This window comes from Centruroides vittatus, unplaced genomic scaffold (genome assembly GCF_030686945.1).
Source record: "Centruroides vittatus isolate TY-2023 unplaced genomic scaffold, ASM3068694v2 contig_970, whole genome shotgun sequence".
NCBI classification, from domain to species: domain Eukaryota; kingdom Metazoa; phylum Arthropoda; class Arachnida; order Scorpiones; family Buthidae; genus Centruroides; species Centruroides vittatus.
The window spans coordinates 2,517,939-2,533,170 of record NW_027122643.1 but is presented as its reverse complement, the minus strand read 5'-3'; the positions used below and the strand labels follow the sequence as shown (position 1 = coordinate 2,533,170).

Below are 15,232 nucleotides of genomic sequence, written 5' to 3'. Positions count from 1 at the left end.
ATTTGGAGTTAGATAGACTATAAAGAATTTTTTATACCTTTTTGAGATTCATAAATGTTTAAATAAATTTAAAGATATTACTTAAATATTTCTATGCTTTTAATAAGTTATAAAATTCAATTTAAAGATTTTAAAAATGCTTCCATAAATATACAGTATAATATTATGTATACATATATTTACGGTATATAATATTATATATTTATACTGCATCATATATATTATAATATACTTTAATGTATATACAGTGTTTATATATATTATATATATTTGTATAGACTAATATTGTATATTGCATACACATATATAGTATATACATTGATTGCACTTATATTGCGCATGCATATTATATATGTTACATAAATTTAAAACAATGTAACTTATGTACATATATATATATATATAATTTATATATATAATATATATATATAAGTTACATTGTTTTAAATGAAGTATATCATAGCTTACATAAATTGTTTGTAATTATCTAATTAAATTATCGTAAATTTAAGAATTTTTATATAATAAAGAGAAAACATTTAATTAATCTAATTATAAAATTTCTAAAATTTATTCAATTAGTATTATATTATTTTTCTTGAATTTTCATTTTAAAATTTATATTTATAACAAATATTTACGGAATAAACGTTACATATTAAAATATAAATAATAATTATTAAAAATCTTTAACAGTCATAGTAATTAAATACGAATAAACAAATAAAATAATGTTTAAATACATGTAAAAATGAAAGAGCATAAGATTTCCAAATTTACATAAAAATAGTTTTTGTGTGGTAGTTTTCAAGTAGTTGTAATCGAATTTGCATTATAATAGCTTTAATATTCTACCGGGAGTTTAAAAAATTTTAATAATAGACTATATATATATATAAGCATGAGATTATAAGAAATTTTAAAAATAAAGTATTTACTTGTACAATTTTATGTTAGTTTTATATTTTTATTAACAATGTTTTCTTTTATAATTATATAAAAACAATTTTTTAGACTGTTATTTCTTGAAGGCAGTTTTAACTCTTTTGATAAATAGAAAAAGCTTTCATTAAAACTATAAAGAAAATGAAAAAAGATAGATATCGATCTTCAGTTCAAATTCATTATCCACATATATGACGTCATAACGATGTGTGCCACTTTAATCGAACTAAAGTTTTGAACAGATAATTCTTCTTTAATATATCTTTGAAATGATTGTATACTTGATTGCTTTTATACAATTCCTTTCGCTTGACAAATAGCTGAATTTTATTTTTGTAAATACTATATTTCATATTATTATCTGTCTTCAGGAATTTGCATTAGTGACAGTTCATTATATTCAAAAATAAATTTTTTTCCTAGTTTAAAATATGCTTCAGTTATTAGTTTAGTTTTAATATTTAAAAAAGTTTCTGGTGGTCTTAATAGTATTTATCGTAAATTATTTATTAATTATATAGCAATTAATCAACTGGAAAATTTAAGGGAAAAATTATTATTTAAATTTAAAATGATTTAATTTTGAATTAATGATGATTAATGTTCTATTTTTATGTTTAAATAACTTAAAAAATTTGTAATTAAAATTTAAAAATATTTACAATAAAATAATTTCCCATTTATTAATTATTAATTTAGAACAGAATATACATTTTGTATATGTAATTATAAAAAATGTAAAAATAATTAATTAAGGAAATTTAAAAATTTATAAAGTATTTTATTTATTTAAACTATGTTTTTAACAAACTAATATTCAATTATTATAAATATAAAAATAAAATAAAATTAAATTTTAACCATCTATATTGTATATTTATTTTTCTAAAGATAAAATTTTAGTGTAATAATATACATCTTTTCTTATTTTCAAAATTAATTTATATGTATACGTATATATTATTAAAGAAAATGTTATTTTATATTAATAAATTTATCCATCTAATATAAAAAAATTTGATTTATTTTACATAAATTAAAAAAGAAATAAGAGAGATTAAATCTGGAGAATTTAATTAATTCAAAATCAAACGCTAAAACAATTTATTATTATTGTAAATTTTTGATATAAAAATTTTAATTTTATCTCATAAAATATTACTAACTTATTATTTTTTAATATATTATTCTTATCCCACTATGATAATTTTTATTCCGAACCAATGTAAATGTAAATGAAGAAAACGAAGGTTTACGAGGAGAACATTGCTTTAAGTGAAAAATGCCTTGTCAGCCAATTGCAGGTAATACTCTTAACAGAGGTGCCTTGTCACAAGACGTAGTAAATGTGCCAATACACACCAAAGTAAATTGAATCTTTGAAGAAAAATTACATCAATGTGATAGGAACTTAAATCTTTAACTTAAATAGAAAGTATCTCGATACTAAAGAAAGAAATTGTCTTAACATTTTCCAATCAATTCAGAAAGATTTTTCATTACTTGCTTTAAATATATTGTTAAAAGCAGACAGGTTTTTCTTTTTAATCAATTTTTATTCCCGTGAAAGCTTATACAGTATTTGCTATCTAATTTGAAACGGATTGTCGATGATGATTGCAACAATTTATATTACTTTATTCTATAGTTAAATATTGATTATCGTTGTTTAAATTATTTTCTAAGGCATCAGATTTTCAGCTTCAGATAATACGTAAAATGATTAAAGGATAAAATTTGTGAAACGATCTAAAAACTATATAAGAACAACTCCTGAACTCCTGAACTGCTATTATGCCTACTAATGACTTTAACTGGAATTCATTTATCATAAATACACGTTTTGTTTTATATTATAATTTTTATTTATCAAATATAAAGTTTAAAAGTACTTTAAAAAATAAACGAACTACTAATATTTTTCCCATTCATATAAGGCGAACTTTTTGATAAAAGGTTTCAAAATCGAATTGTCCCTATCTAACATGTGTTCAAAAATGTTTCAGATCGATGTAGTAGTTACTAGGCTTTTAAAGCGAATAGGTTGACAAAGATATGCTTTTAAAAAATTCCCATACGGTCTAACATTTTTATATAGGCTTTCATAGATGATAGCATAAACTTTTTCTTTTAGATTTATATATATATATATATATATATATAATATATATTATAATATAATTACATATAAAATTGTATATATAAATATAAACATCCACAACAAAGGAGGGTTATTAAAATTGTATATTTATAAACACAAGATTATGTAAAATATAAAATAAGTTATATTTATTGAATACATAACTGCTATAAAGCCACAAAGCGTACTAAATTCCCCTTATTAATTACGAATCAATTATTTATTAATGTATTCCTATCTTTACTTAAATTCTGTCATATTATAAATGATAGGAAGGATAAGTTATACACTCTGTTAAATGTCATGGCTTAAATACTAAATATCCTCGAATGGTAAGTATTTAAAATTCAGGATCACGTTTTATTTTAATCTATTTCTGCAACGATTTGGTAAAGTTGGTTAACCCTCCTGGGATAGCTCTACACTTAACTCTGCTACATCAGCATTTTGTTACGCATTATAACTCAAGTACTTCTTCCAGATGATAAGATACAAGATACAATTGAGGGAAACTTGTCTTAGATATGATTTAGTCACAGGTATTAAATTCTTCCAGGTGCTAGAGCCTTTATTACAAACCTACTGTTTACAAGTAAGGAGGAAAAAAAAATTCAATCACACGCAATCTAGGGAAATTGCTTTTTTATTTTCCTTCTTTTTTACGAATGCTCACTGTTTGAGAAAGAAAGCTTATTTTAAATTTTTTACAATCTTACTTATGTAATGTACTGTACTGTACTGTACTGTACATATATATTAAACGAAGTATTTCTTGGAAATAATTATTTTCTGATGTTTTAGAGACTTTAACGCTCCCCATTGGTCAACATCAGCGGGTATTTCCTAATGGGACCCTTGTGATTGCTGATGTGGACGTATCACGTGATCAGGGAAGATACAGCTGCGAGGTATCCAATGACCAAAGAAACTCTGCTGAAAGAACCTTTCGACTTATCGTCAGAAGTAAGTGGCAGGATCCTTAACGATAGCTGATTAATGACCAAAAATCGTCTTGAGTTTCATTTTAAGTTGAAATTCGTTTTCTAGATGAGAAATGTGAAAACTTTTAAAATTATATTTTCTTAATTTAGTAAAGATAGCATCTCATTAATTTTTAATTTAAATTACAAACGATTTTCTTTGAAAAATAATAAAAAAGAAAAGGGCGTGAAAGGGTATAAAGTGAATTAATTTGAAAGATGCAGTAAGTAAAGAATAAAAAAAGGCAATCCATTCAAAGTATAGGAATTCATATAGAATGCATTTTAAAATTAAAAATGAGATATTTCAATAGTGAAAACGATGTTCGTAAGATTAAATTGACCATAAGACATTCAATTTTTATCGCCTATGGACAAAAATCTTTAAATTTGATTTGTGACCTAACCATCCATTCCTTTCCTGTAATTTCCCTAACCATATCGGTTTCACACTCAACCAAGACAAGTAATAAATCTTATCACCTATTCTATGCATCCAGCAACTTAAATCTATCGAATTACAAATCTGAAAATACCAAAAACGTTGCCTACGGCCACCGACATTAAAGTTAGCATGTATTTTTCAAAGCTGTCTACATTCGGCTTTCCTATAGGGAATAACATTCTAAATACTTCTGTTTGTTCGTCCTGCTTATATAAACATCTATACTCTTTACATTTAGGTGGTCCAAAGATAGCACCGTTTACATTTCAAGATGAACTTCATGAAGGAATGAGAACTGCAGTAACGTGTATTGTGGTTGCCGGTGATGGGCCTCTCATAATTAAATGGATGAAAGATAGCCGACTTCTTTCAGAAGAAAAGTTAAATGCTTCTATAATTTACGGCGAGGGTGGTTTTGTATCGACACTGACTATTAAAAAACTTGCTTATCTTCATAATGGAAATTATACATGTGTAGCAACAAATGATTTAGCTTCTGATTCGTACAGCGCTAAACTCACAGTTAAAGGTTAGTTAGTACTTTCTTTATCAGATAAAATTCATATAAATTTTTCAAAAAAATATATTTTAAGAAATTTTATATGTTGAAATTTATTTTTTGATTGTTATTATCTTGTTAAAATTCAAATCCGATTTCTTACTTTTCTTTTGTTAAGCAATCTCTCTTTAATAACAAAGTTTTTTTCTTTTGTTAATTTAAATTTCAATTGGCCAATTAAATAGAAGTTTCAGTTTAAAAATAAACTCTGTCTCATTTATTGGTTCATTTAAATTTAAATAGACAAATTACACGAGAGCGTAATAAAAAATAACGTCTCTTTCTCTCATTGGTTATTTGTAATTTAAATAGTCCAATCAGAAATATTTCTGTAATAGCTTTTTTTTCTAAAGTAATTTTTTTATGAAACATTATGAATTTTATATTGAAAAATAGCTATAGTTTGATAAGAAACTACTTTATTTATTTTTCTTGTATTTTATCTATAAAAATTTTATATTTTGAAAGCATTCAATATATATTTATAGCTTATTTTTCTTTTAAATTACAAATATTTTTTTAAAGAAAATACCTTAAAAACGTTTCCACAACCTTTTTTTTCTTTTTTTGCTATTAAACTTCTACAAATAAATCCAACTATTTTTATTCCTTAAAAACTTACCTGAAATTATTAATTAATCATTAATACATTGAGTATATAATTTATTTTTATATATAAAAATATATTTTTTTAAAGGTAACTTTTATAAAATGATTGAAGCATTGTCAGTTTTTATAGAAAAATTAATTACTTGTAAGAAGTCTTTTGACATTTTTCTCACCTCTCCATCTTATTTAGTTCCACCTCGATGGCTCTTGCAACCTAAAGATACTTCAGCAGTAGTCGGTAAATCTGCAATGATCAATTGTCAAGCTAGTGGTGTACCACAGCCACACGTTCGCTGGAAAGTAGCCACAGGTGAGAACAGAACTGGGTTACAAAAAACACCATAACGTCAAATTAAATTTAATAAAATTCTGGGTAAACTAAAACCATTATTTCTTTATATATACATATAAAGGTAACCAACCAGTAGAATATCGTACAATCATAAGTAGTTCTCATATTCACATTTTAGTGAATGGTTCTTTGAATATTAGAAGTGTTGAAGAAAACGATGGAGGTTTATATGTTTGCGAAGCCAATAATGGAGTAGGAAGTGGGATCAGTAGCATTATTAGATTTACAGTTCACAGTAAGTATTGCTTCTAACTTTTACAACACTAAAAATAAAACAAACTTCTAATGAAATGAGGTTAAAAACTTAAAATTCCGATTGTAATCCTGTATGGGGAGTATATTCATCAATAGTCTCGTTTGTGTAGAGAAAATTTCTATTCAAATTGATTGAAGAACTTTACAAACTATCGATTTTGTGTATACGGAATAATGAAGAATGTTTCGATCTATTTTAAAATCCGAATTTATTTAACGGCTTTTACGAGTTTATAAATCTTTTGGTTGTTTATAAATAAGAAAGGATAATTATCTGTTAGAATAAATATTGTTTTTTCTTTTTGGTTTGGGAGTTTTTTTTATCGAAACAAACACGCGCACTCTCTTCTATCTAGAACAGGGAAAGAATTGCTAACAAGATTGAATCGATCGGTTGGCAATGATCCAACCCTGTATTGTTTTCTATATAGCATCAGGTTCCCTCCATAGAAAACTTTCATTCGATCAAGTATGTACATTAAAATTCTACAGAAACCTTCCAAACTTGGAAATCTTCATTTCTTCTATATCTACCTCAAAGGCATACCGAGGTTTGAGACCAAGTTTTTGGAGAAGAATTTTAAAAAAGGGGAAAGAGCTGAAATCGAATGTAATGCTGATGGAGATCTGCCAGTAGTATTCCTGTGGAGAAGAAATGGTATCCGATTTGATCCCGCTTCGGAAGCCAGGTAATTAACTTTAAAAATGTTTTCTAGATAATGAGAGGTTTGATCAACAAATTAAAAAAAACAACATTTGTTTAGTTAAATTCTATAATTTGTGGTTTTATGTAATTTGTGTTTCGTTGTTTTTTCCTTCGTAATTACGTATTTTTTAAACGACCAGAGTTGTTTTAGAAGTCAGCTATAACAGTTTAATTAAATAAATTTGTTAACTTTATTTTACTAACTACTTTTTGTTTTAGTTTTATAAAGTAATAATTATTTGAATCTATGGAAAACTTGTAAACAGTTTTTTTTCCTAAATACATTTAGATATTTATACGAAACGTTCGAAGAAGATAAAAAAGCAATGTCTAAAATCATCATAGCATCGGTTGAAAGAGATGATTCGGCCATGTTAACTTGTACAGCTAGAAACCAATACGGTGAAGATACTGCGAATATACAGCTAACAATACAAAGTAATTTTTTTTTCTAAATCTGTAAATAATTCTTTAAACCTTGAAAAACTTATTCTCATCTAAAATAAAATAATAAGTTTATATGTTGGAAGAAAAGAAACAGTAGAAGGAAAAAAATTAAGATTTTTCAAAAAGATAGAGCATTAGCAGAAAGATTACCTAAACGCATCTAACCCATATCGAATTGCAGCTGCACCGAAGATAAATGATGATGATGATAATGATGATGGATGTGCAAGACGATATTGGTTTTCTCGCGAAGTCATTCTCAGCAACTATATTAGCATAAATATACTTAAGTATATTTTCTTTACTTTCAGCGAAAAAATTTTTCACTTAAAGTTCGTCTTTACTTATTTTAGATGTACCTGATCCTCCACAAAATATAGAAATTAATGAAGTCACTAGCAGGAGCGTTAGATTATCATGGAGCCAAAAATATACCGGAAATTCTCCTATTACAGAATATATTATATCGTGGATTCCTTCTGAAGGTATAATGCCATAAAGTCAAAACATTAGTTACAGAAAAATTGCTTAAAATAATTACTTTCTTATTCTCTAATTTTAATTTTTAAAATATTAATTAACAGAATATATTTTTCTAAATATTTAAGTAAGGTTAACTTTTCTATTTTACTCGGTATATAAATTAAATTCTTAATGGTGTAATGTTTAAATAGCATTTAAATTAATGATCATTTCTATAGTCGATACAAGTTTAAAAAACTGAATAAAAAAGAGATTAATTATATTTTCAATTTTAGATGCGATAATTAGCATAAAAATTAAAAATTTTCTTGTGCATTACTGATAAGATTAAGGGTATCAATATAATTTTTATTATGAAAAAAACTCGTTTTTTACGCAATATAATGTGTTTCGAATGAGGATAATCTAAACTTGTTACTTCGCTTAATGTTTTGCGTTAATTATTAAATAAATTTGTGCTTCTAGAACGGCTTAATTTTCTCAGAAAAACGATTTTTAATCGTATTAATAAGCACAGAATATTATAAATTTTATTTAAGTAATTTGTTTGATCAACAATCGATGATACTCGTATGCAGAGATGAGTTTCTCCTGTTATTCTTTAATCAGAATCTATCAATAAATAAGATATGGACTATCTACGAGAAGATCAATAACTTTGAAATATTTACTTTGTTCATCTAAGTAACACAATTTAGTCAATTTGTGATTCATTCTTATTCTCATAAATACATAATTCAGACAGTGTAATCTGCATAATTCATCCTTCATCAAAAATGGGTCATACTGATTGCAATATCATCCATTACCTGACGTTTTCATCTCGAAATAAAGTATTTAGTAAAAAAGAAAATTTACTGACAAAAGTTTTCTGTTGCTACTTTATTGAGACATTTTAATCAAATTTCTATTAGATAATGGAGATGAAGAAGTCAACCGTTCTCTGGAGAGATATTAAATTACGATTATTGATAATTCTTGAAATGTACAGATATTTTTATTAATATTAACTTTAGCATATTTCTAGTTTTAAACTATAATTTTAATCTATTTAACTTTAATGGAAGCGCATTTTAGTGAAATATCTACCAAGATATCATATTAAAAGATGAGTAATGCATAGCAGCTTTTGAGACAAGATACAGTTCGTACTATAAGAGATTTGGCAACATTCATATAATTTGTTTTCATTAAATATAAGTTTATATAATAAAATTGATAGTAGCTTCAAGCTATAAATGTCCGTAAACTAATAAAGATAACATTAACATGATGCTCTTCGTTTAATATGAAAGCAACACATTTATTCTCTTACTAGTAACATTACTAAAATTGTTTCCATTGGCATTGTTAAAATTGCTGAGGTATATTTTTTATCTTTTTCAATTGAGAAAAACGTATGAAAAACTCAATAAAGATATTCTAACAATAACCCATTTTTCATTTTATTAAAGAAAAAATTTACTTATCGAAAGTCAAATATTCGTGTATACAATAGATATGTGGAAACAAAGCAAGGAAAATCATCTATCTGTATCAGGAAGTGAAAATACTGCAACAATTCGCGGGTTAAATTCCCAAACTACCTATTCAGTTAGCATTCGAGCATTGAACGCCTTAGGGAAAAGTGCTGCAAGTATACCTGTTCTAGCAACAACTTTAGAGGAACGTGAGTTATTGCATCATTTCACTAACCGATGTATTTTTATTCATTTTAAATATTTATATTTGTATAACGGAAAAAGTTTTTGTTCGTAGCTCCTAGTAAAGCCCCGGGTTCAGTCAAGGCTACGGCACATTCTTCACAAGTTGTAAATATATCGTGGGAGGTCAGTATCAGGAAATTAATTAGAATGACATGTTCTATGCAATTATTTATAATACATCACTTTTTTAGAGGCCAGAAGTCGCTTCGGATTCAATAACGGGTTATTATGTCGGCTATAAACTGAAGGGAGATGAATTGTACACATATAAAACTGTAGAAACTATACCGAATCAGAAGCAAGAATTTCAGTTATCAGGACTGGCACGTTTTACTGATTACAGCATCATAGTACAAGCATTCAATAGTAGAGGAGCTGGACCTGCATCTGACGAAGTCATCGTTAGAACTCTCGAATATGGTAATGCATCATTAAGATAATTTGTTTTTTTTTATCAAGAGAATTTCAAAATCATTATAATACTATATACATTTAAGTCGAGTTTTTGTTGTTATTTTACAGATCGACCAACGGCACCAATTATGAAAAAATTCTTTACAACATCAACATCAATCAAACTAACTTGGGACATAACTCTTACTCCTTCTGCTCCTTTGCTCGGTACAAAAATTTCTTTAAAGAAACGTATTATTCAAGTTCATGTTTACCAAAAAAGAAAAAAAATATATGACATATTTTAAATTAAAGAAATTCTTTATATATTTTTATTTACAAAATTAAAAAATATAATTTAAAATTATAAATATTTAAAGTAAATCATTTTTTGAACTTTAAATCATCATTTGATGAAATTTCTTTAAGATAGTTTATGGATATTTTTTCTTATTTTATAATACACTTTTGCTTTCGTCATTTTCTGTAACACGATAATAGATTACTGACTTTATAAAAGAATTTAACAACAATACATTACTTTTAGGTTATGTTCTTCACTATAGAAAGGATGGCAATCGATGGAGAGAAACTCGCATAATTGCAGACAGAAGGGATCATTCCGTTCACGATTTAGACTGCGGAACTCTTTATTACTTTTATCTCCTCGCTTATAACAGCGCTGGAAATAGCGAACCAAGTGAAATGATTTCAGCCAAAACAGATGGAAATTGTAAGAAATTGAATTAAGAAAAAATATTAAATTTTCTTTTTATATATTAAGCTTAACATAATGCATAATTTGATTATATAAATTTTTTTAAAATCTAAATATACTAACTTTTTTTATATATAAGTTATAATCTTATTATTAAAAACCATTAAGGAAGAAATTACCTCAAAAGATTTACTGTATTATTGATATTGTTATATTTATTTATTTAAGAGTATTTATAAAAAAGTAAACAATATTAATAAATAATTAAGAAGTTAATTTTCAACTTTTATGAGGAGGGAAAAAGAAACGGTTTAATATACTTAAGTGCTAAAAGAGTGGTTAAGTTGATCATCAATTTATCCGTGTTCCACTTTCTTAGAAAGTCTTATTACTTTTTTTTAGCTCCAATTGCACCAGAAAAGTCGTATTTGCTGTCCGTAAATTCGACAACAGTTTTATTACATCTTAATTCTTGGCGCAATGGAGGTTGTCCGATTACGTTTTTCGTGGTTCAGTACAAACCTCAGGGACAACAGGAGTGGACTTTGGTGTCTAACAACATTATTCCGGATCAACAAGAAATAACCATTACAGATCTGAGTCCGGGAACGTGGTATACTTTACTCATGACATCGCATAACGAAGCAGGCTCCACTGATGCAGAATATGTTTTTGCAACATTGACTTTAACAGGAGGTTTGAAACTTTAATCGTTATATTCTTTAATTAAGTCTTCATTATTTTTTTTTCTTTATAATTGTTTCTCTTGTACACTAGAACAACCTCCACGTCCAGCAGAGGCTAATGATGTTACAGCTATGTTTTATCGCCATTTAACTGTAACCGTTCCGATTGTCAGCTCTCTAATTGTCTTAATTGTTGTACTAATAGTTGTTTGCGTGATAACGCGCCGAAGGAATTCCGAACCGCGTCCTCATACTCCAGAAGGTATGAAAATTTTATAAATTTAATTATTAATTACTTAAATTTAATGAAGATTTTTCGTTAGGTGCCGATAGTAATGAACCAACTAAACATGAAAATGTTCCATTATCTATAACATATGATAGTACTCAAGAGCCAGTATATTTTCCAGAACCTTATGCTATGAGTAGAGTGTCAGTGTGTTCTCGAGATCACAGTTCCATACCGGGAAAACGAGGACATCTGGAAACATTTGGAAATACAAGGATTGGTTATACGTACGACATACCGTACCCACCCAAACGAGTAAGAATATTATATAAGTATTATGTTTAAATGGCTTACTAAAAAGATTTTAATTTTGTAAAACCTGTAAAGTAAATAAGATGAGACATTAAGCAATTTTTAGGCATTAAATTTAACAAGTTTTATTCATGTAAAATATCCTCTTCGCGTTTTTAAAAACCTTCTTTTAATTTAAACATTAACGATTTTTAAGTAACCTGTTAAGATAGAAATCCATTCTAACAATTTTTAAATACTATTTATACATTCTTTCCATTAATTTTTTAAGAATTCTGTAAACAAAACAATTTTAGCGAAGACTTTTATGTACACTACCTCGCTGTCGTGCAAAGTATTCTGTTAATTTCTCAAACTATTTAGTTTCTTTTGCATAATTACGGGTTTTTAATTGCAAAAATGATGTAGTAATATTTGATTTTAAAAATTTTACTCCATAAAACTCCCCATATGAAAATACTTGTCTAATTAATCAATTTTTAAAATTTTTCCTTGAACTTTACTCAACACTGGTCAATAAATCCATATCGATTATACGAATAAAAGAACATAAGAAAATTTAATTTAATATGTTCAGAATTTAGCAGATATTAACCTTAAAAAAAGTACAATAGATGGTGTTTTAATTACTCTCTCTTAATCTATGACTAAATTAATTTTCTCCATATTTCCATATTTAAGAAACAAGAAAATAGTGTAAATTTATTTTAAAAATTATAATAATAAAATTTAAGATATTTAACAGTTGAAAAATATTTTAAAATGTTAATAAAATTTATTTTAATATTTAATATTTTTTAAATATATATTTAGGCTGAAAAAGATAATCCTTCAGAATCATCTCAGCTTTATTCAGAACATTTTGAAAAAGGTAAGTTTTATTTTAAAGTAATTATTAATAAAAATTAATTATATATTTTTATTATTTTCATATTAAAAATAAAGTGCATTCATTTCCTTATATTCGTTTAGTTATAAACATTTTCTGTACATTCGATATCCTTAATTGCATAATGATAAAATAAAAGTACTCTCATTATTCCGTTAAAAAGCAAAACTTGTGAAAAATTCCCATTAATTATATATAATTTTGTTGTTTAGAATATTTAAAACGCGGAAGTCATTATTATCTTCATTAAAATGAAGATATTGTATTACAAAAATCCAAAATTGTAATTATCTAGAAAAAAGAAAATAAAATAAAAGAGCAAGAAATAGTCGTTTTGGCGTTATCGTGCGTTTCAATGCTATTTCTTGTAATTGTTTCAGTTACGTTTGTTTGAAGAAAGGGAAACACTAACATTTGCAGGTATATGGACAAGAATCTCGAGAGATAACGAAGCCATTTATGAGATACCCGATAGAGAACGAACTGGAAAAGGAACGAGAGAAAGGCATTGGAGAGAAGATGGAGATGGGTAGGAGTTGATGGTCTTTATATATTTCTACATATTATAAAAATGAATACAACAGTGAACTGGAACCTGTAACACCACCAAAGGATTGTCTTCTGTCGTCCTATAGGGATTCGAGCAGCGATTCGGACCCCGAACCTTACAACAGACAAGACGATATTTCCGGGATGAATCAATCAGAGGCCGAATGTGACAGATTATGTAAGTTCACATTTACGTCAGAAAAGTTTATTTTATTTTATTTTTTGTAAAGATACATTCTGTTGACACGTTTCAAAAAAATAAATAAGAATGAATGAACACAAGTTATGCTGGGTATAGCTTATCTATAAAGAATAATATATTAAAGCGGATCAAGACACGACAAACAAAAATCCGTGGCGTAAGATATTGGATTGAATTCCATTCAGTCAATAGCACTAGCTTGATGAAATCTCCAACCCTGTCAGACAGCTATTACGCTAAATAATTATCAAGTCATTCTTTTTTATATATATATATATTTACAATATAAAAATTTTAAAAATTAATTTTAATATACTCTATACTAAGATAAACTTTAATTTTATATTTACTTTGAAGCAGTACTTCATCAACAAAATGGGCGCACTGAATAAAAGAATTACATTAAATAAAATGATTGATAGTAACGTTAAATTCAGAATTATGAAAAGGAAAGGAGAAAATAAGATTTTTAATATTCATAATAAATTTTATTAATATTGACATTAATATTATTCTAAAAAAATCTTATCACACAGAAGTAACAAATTTTAATAACGTTTATAACAGGGAAAAAAAAAGATATAAATGAACATCAATTAATTAGTTCAGATTTGACATATTTTACAAAGAAAATTATATAATTTATTAAAAGATGTTTACATTATCTTTAACCATTTTAATTAAATTATTAAATATAATTTTATTAATGTCACAATTGAAAAATAACATAGAAATACCTTTAAGAAATAAAACAGTTATTTATGTGAATTTACTAAAAGAGTGAAGTATTGAAATTCTAGTAATTTTATACAAAACCGTTTTCTTTTCTAGATATAACGAAAGAAAAATATATGAAAAATACTTCCTGTATGATTGATTTTGTTTCCTTTTAGGGAAAACCTACAGCGGCAGTATATATACAGAGAAACGCTCGGTTGGTGAACATACATCTATGTCTTGAATATTGCTGATCCTGCAAATGTTAATAACAATAATAACAATAATAATACTACTACAGTTCGTTTCTGACTCGAAATGTACTGAACCTAAACCAGTCGGCATTTCTCAATATAAATGTCCATGCATGTTTTACAACATTGTAACATTGTCATTGATTTATCAGTTGAATAAATAAAATTTGAAAATAAAAATTTGAATTAGGGGAATAAAAATATATTTTATAAAAATCTTCAATATAGTTTGAAAGCAGAAATTTATATACACAGTATATATCTATATATTTATTTTCTTTTTTTATTATTATTTACGAAAAATCTTGTAGTTGTTTCAACATATAGGTAAGGAAAATTATTTTATATTATTTTATTTTATTTTTGTATTTATAAAAATAATAAAACAATTTATTTATATTATGATGAATTTATTAATATTTAAAATAATATATTTTTGCTATCTTCATTAAAATGTACATCTTAAAATATTTAAATATTCAAACTTTATTTGTATTAAGTTATAAAAGTTTAATTTATTACTGAATTATTGTTTTTATACATCTTTTATGTGATTTTATTTAGAAAATTTAATATATTCAAAATTATTTATTTATATTTTTATATGAGGAAAAAAATTGTAAAATATCACGAAACATGTAAATTTATATTTGTGT

The 15,232-nt window shown here is 25.8% G+C and overlaps 1 protein-coding gene across 3 annotated transcripts in view; it reads left to right on the top strand.

The window, feature by feature from the left end:
* LOC136985464 (cell adhesion molecule Dscam1-like) overlaps nt 1-14,762 on the top strand; it is a 44,553-nt gene extending 29,791 nt beyond the window's left edge. The window contains exons 8-26 of one of the 3 annotated variants that reach the window (XM_067282753.1): nt 3,887-4,048; nt 4,749-5,039; nt 5,869-5,988; nt 6,092-6,265; nt 6,827-6,974; nt 7,281-7,429; nt 7,792-7,923; nt 9,420-9,590; nt 9,680-9,750; nt 9,819-10,047; nt 10,150-10,248; nt 10,568-10,753; nt 11,141-11,434; nt 11,516-11,686; nt 11,736-11,968; nt 12,779-12,836; nt 13,275-13,383; nt 13,490-13,581; nt 14,499-14,762. In XM_067282753.1, coding sequence (XP_067138854.1) covers nt 3,887-4,048; nt 4,749-5,039; nt 5,869-5,988; nt 6,092-6,265; nt 6,827-6,974; nt 7,281-7,429; nt 7,792-7,923; nt 9,420-9,590; nt 9,680-9,750; nt 9,819-10,047; nt 10,150-10,248; nt 10,568-10,753; nt 11,141-11,434; nt 11,516-11,686; nt 11,736-11,968; nt 12,779-12,836; nt 13,275-13,383; nt 13,490-13,581; nt 14,499-14,566 — 2,957 coding nt within the window. In that variant the 3' untranslated portion in view covers nt 14,567-14,762. Of the gene's footprint in view, nt 1-3,886; nt 4,049-4,748; nt 5,040-5,868; nt 5,989-6,091; nt 6,266-6,826; nt 6,975-7,280; nt 7,430-7,791; nt 7,924-9,419; nt 9,591-9,679; nt 9,751-9,818; nt 10,048-10,149; nt 10,249-10,567; nt 10,754-11,140; nt 11,435-11,515; nt 11,687-11,735; nt 11,969-12,778; nt 12,837-13,234; nt 13,384-13,489; nt 13,582-14,498 lie in introns of those variants that run through there. The other 2 variants (XM_067282754.1, XR_010882344.1) reach the window with 2 other exon arrangements.
* Nucleotides 14,763-15,232: the final 470 nt, after the last annotated feature.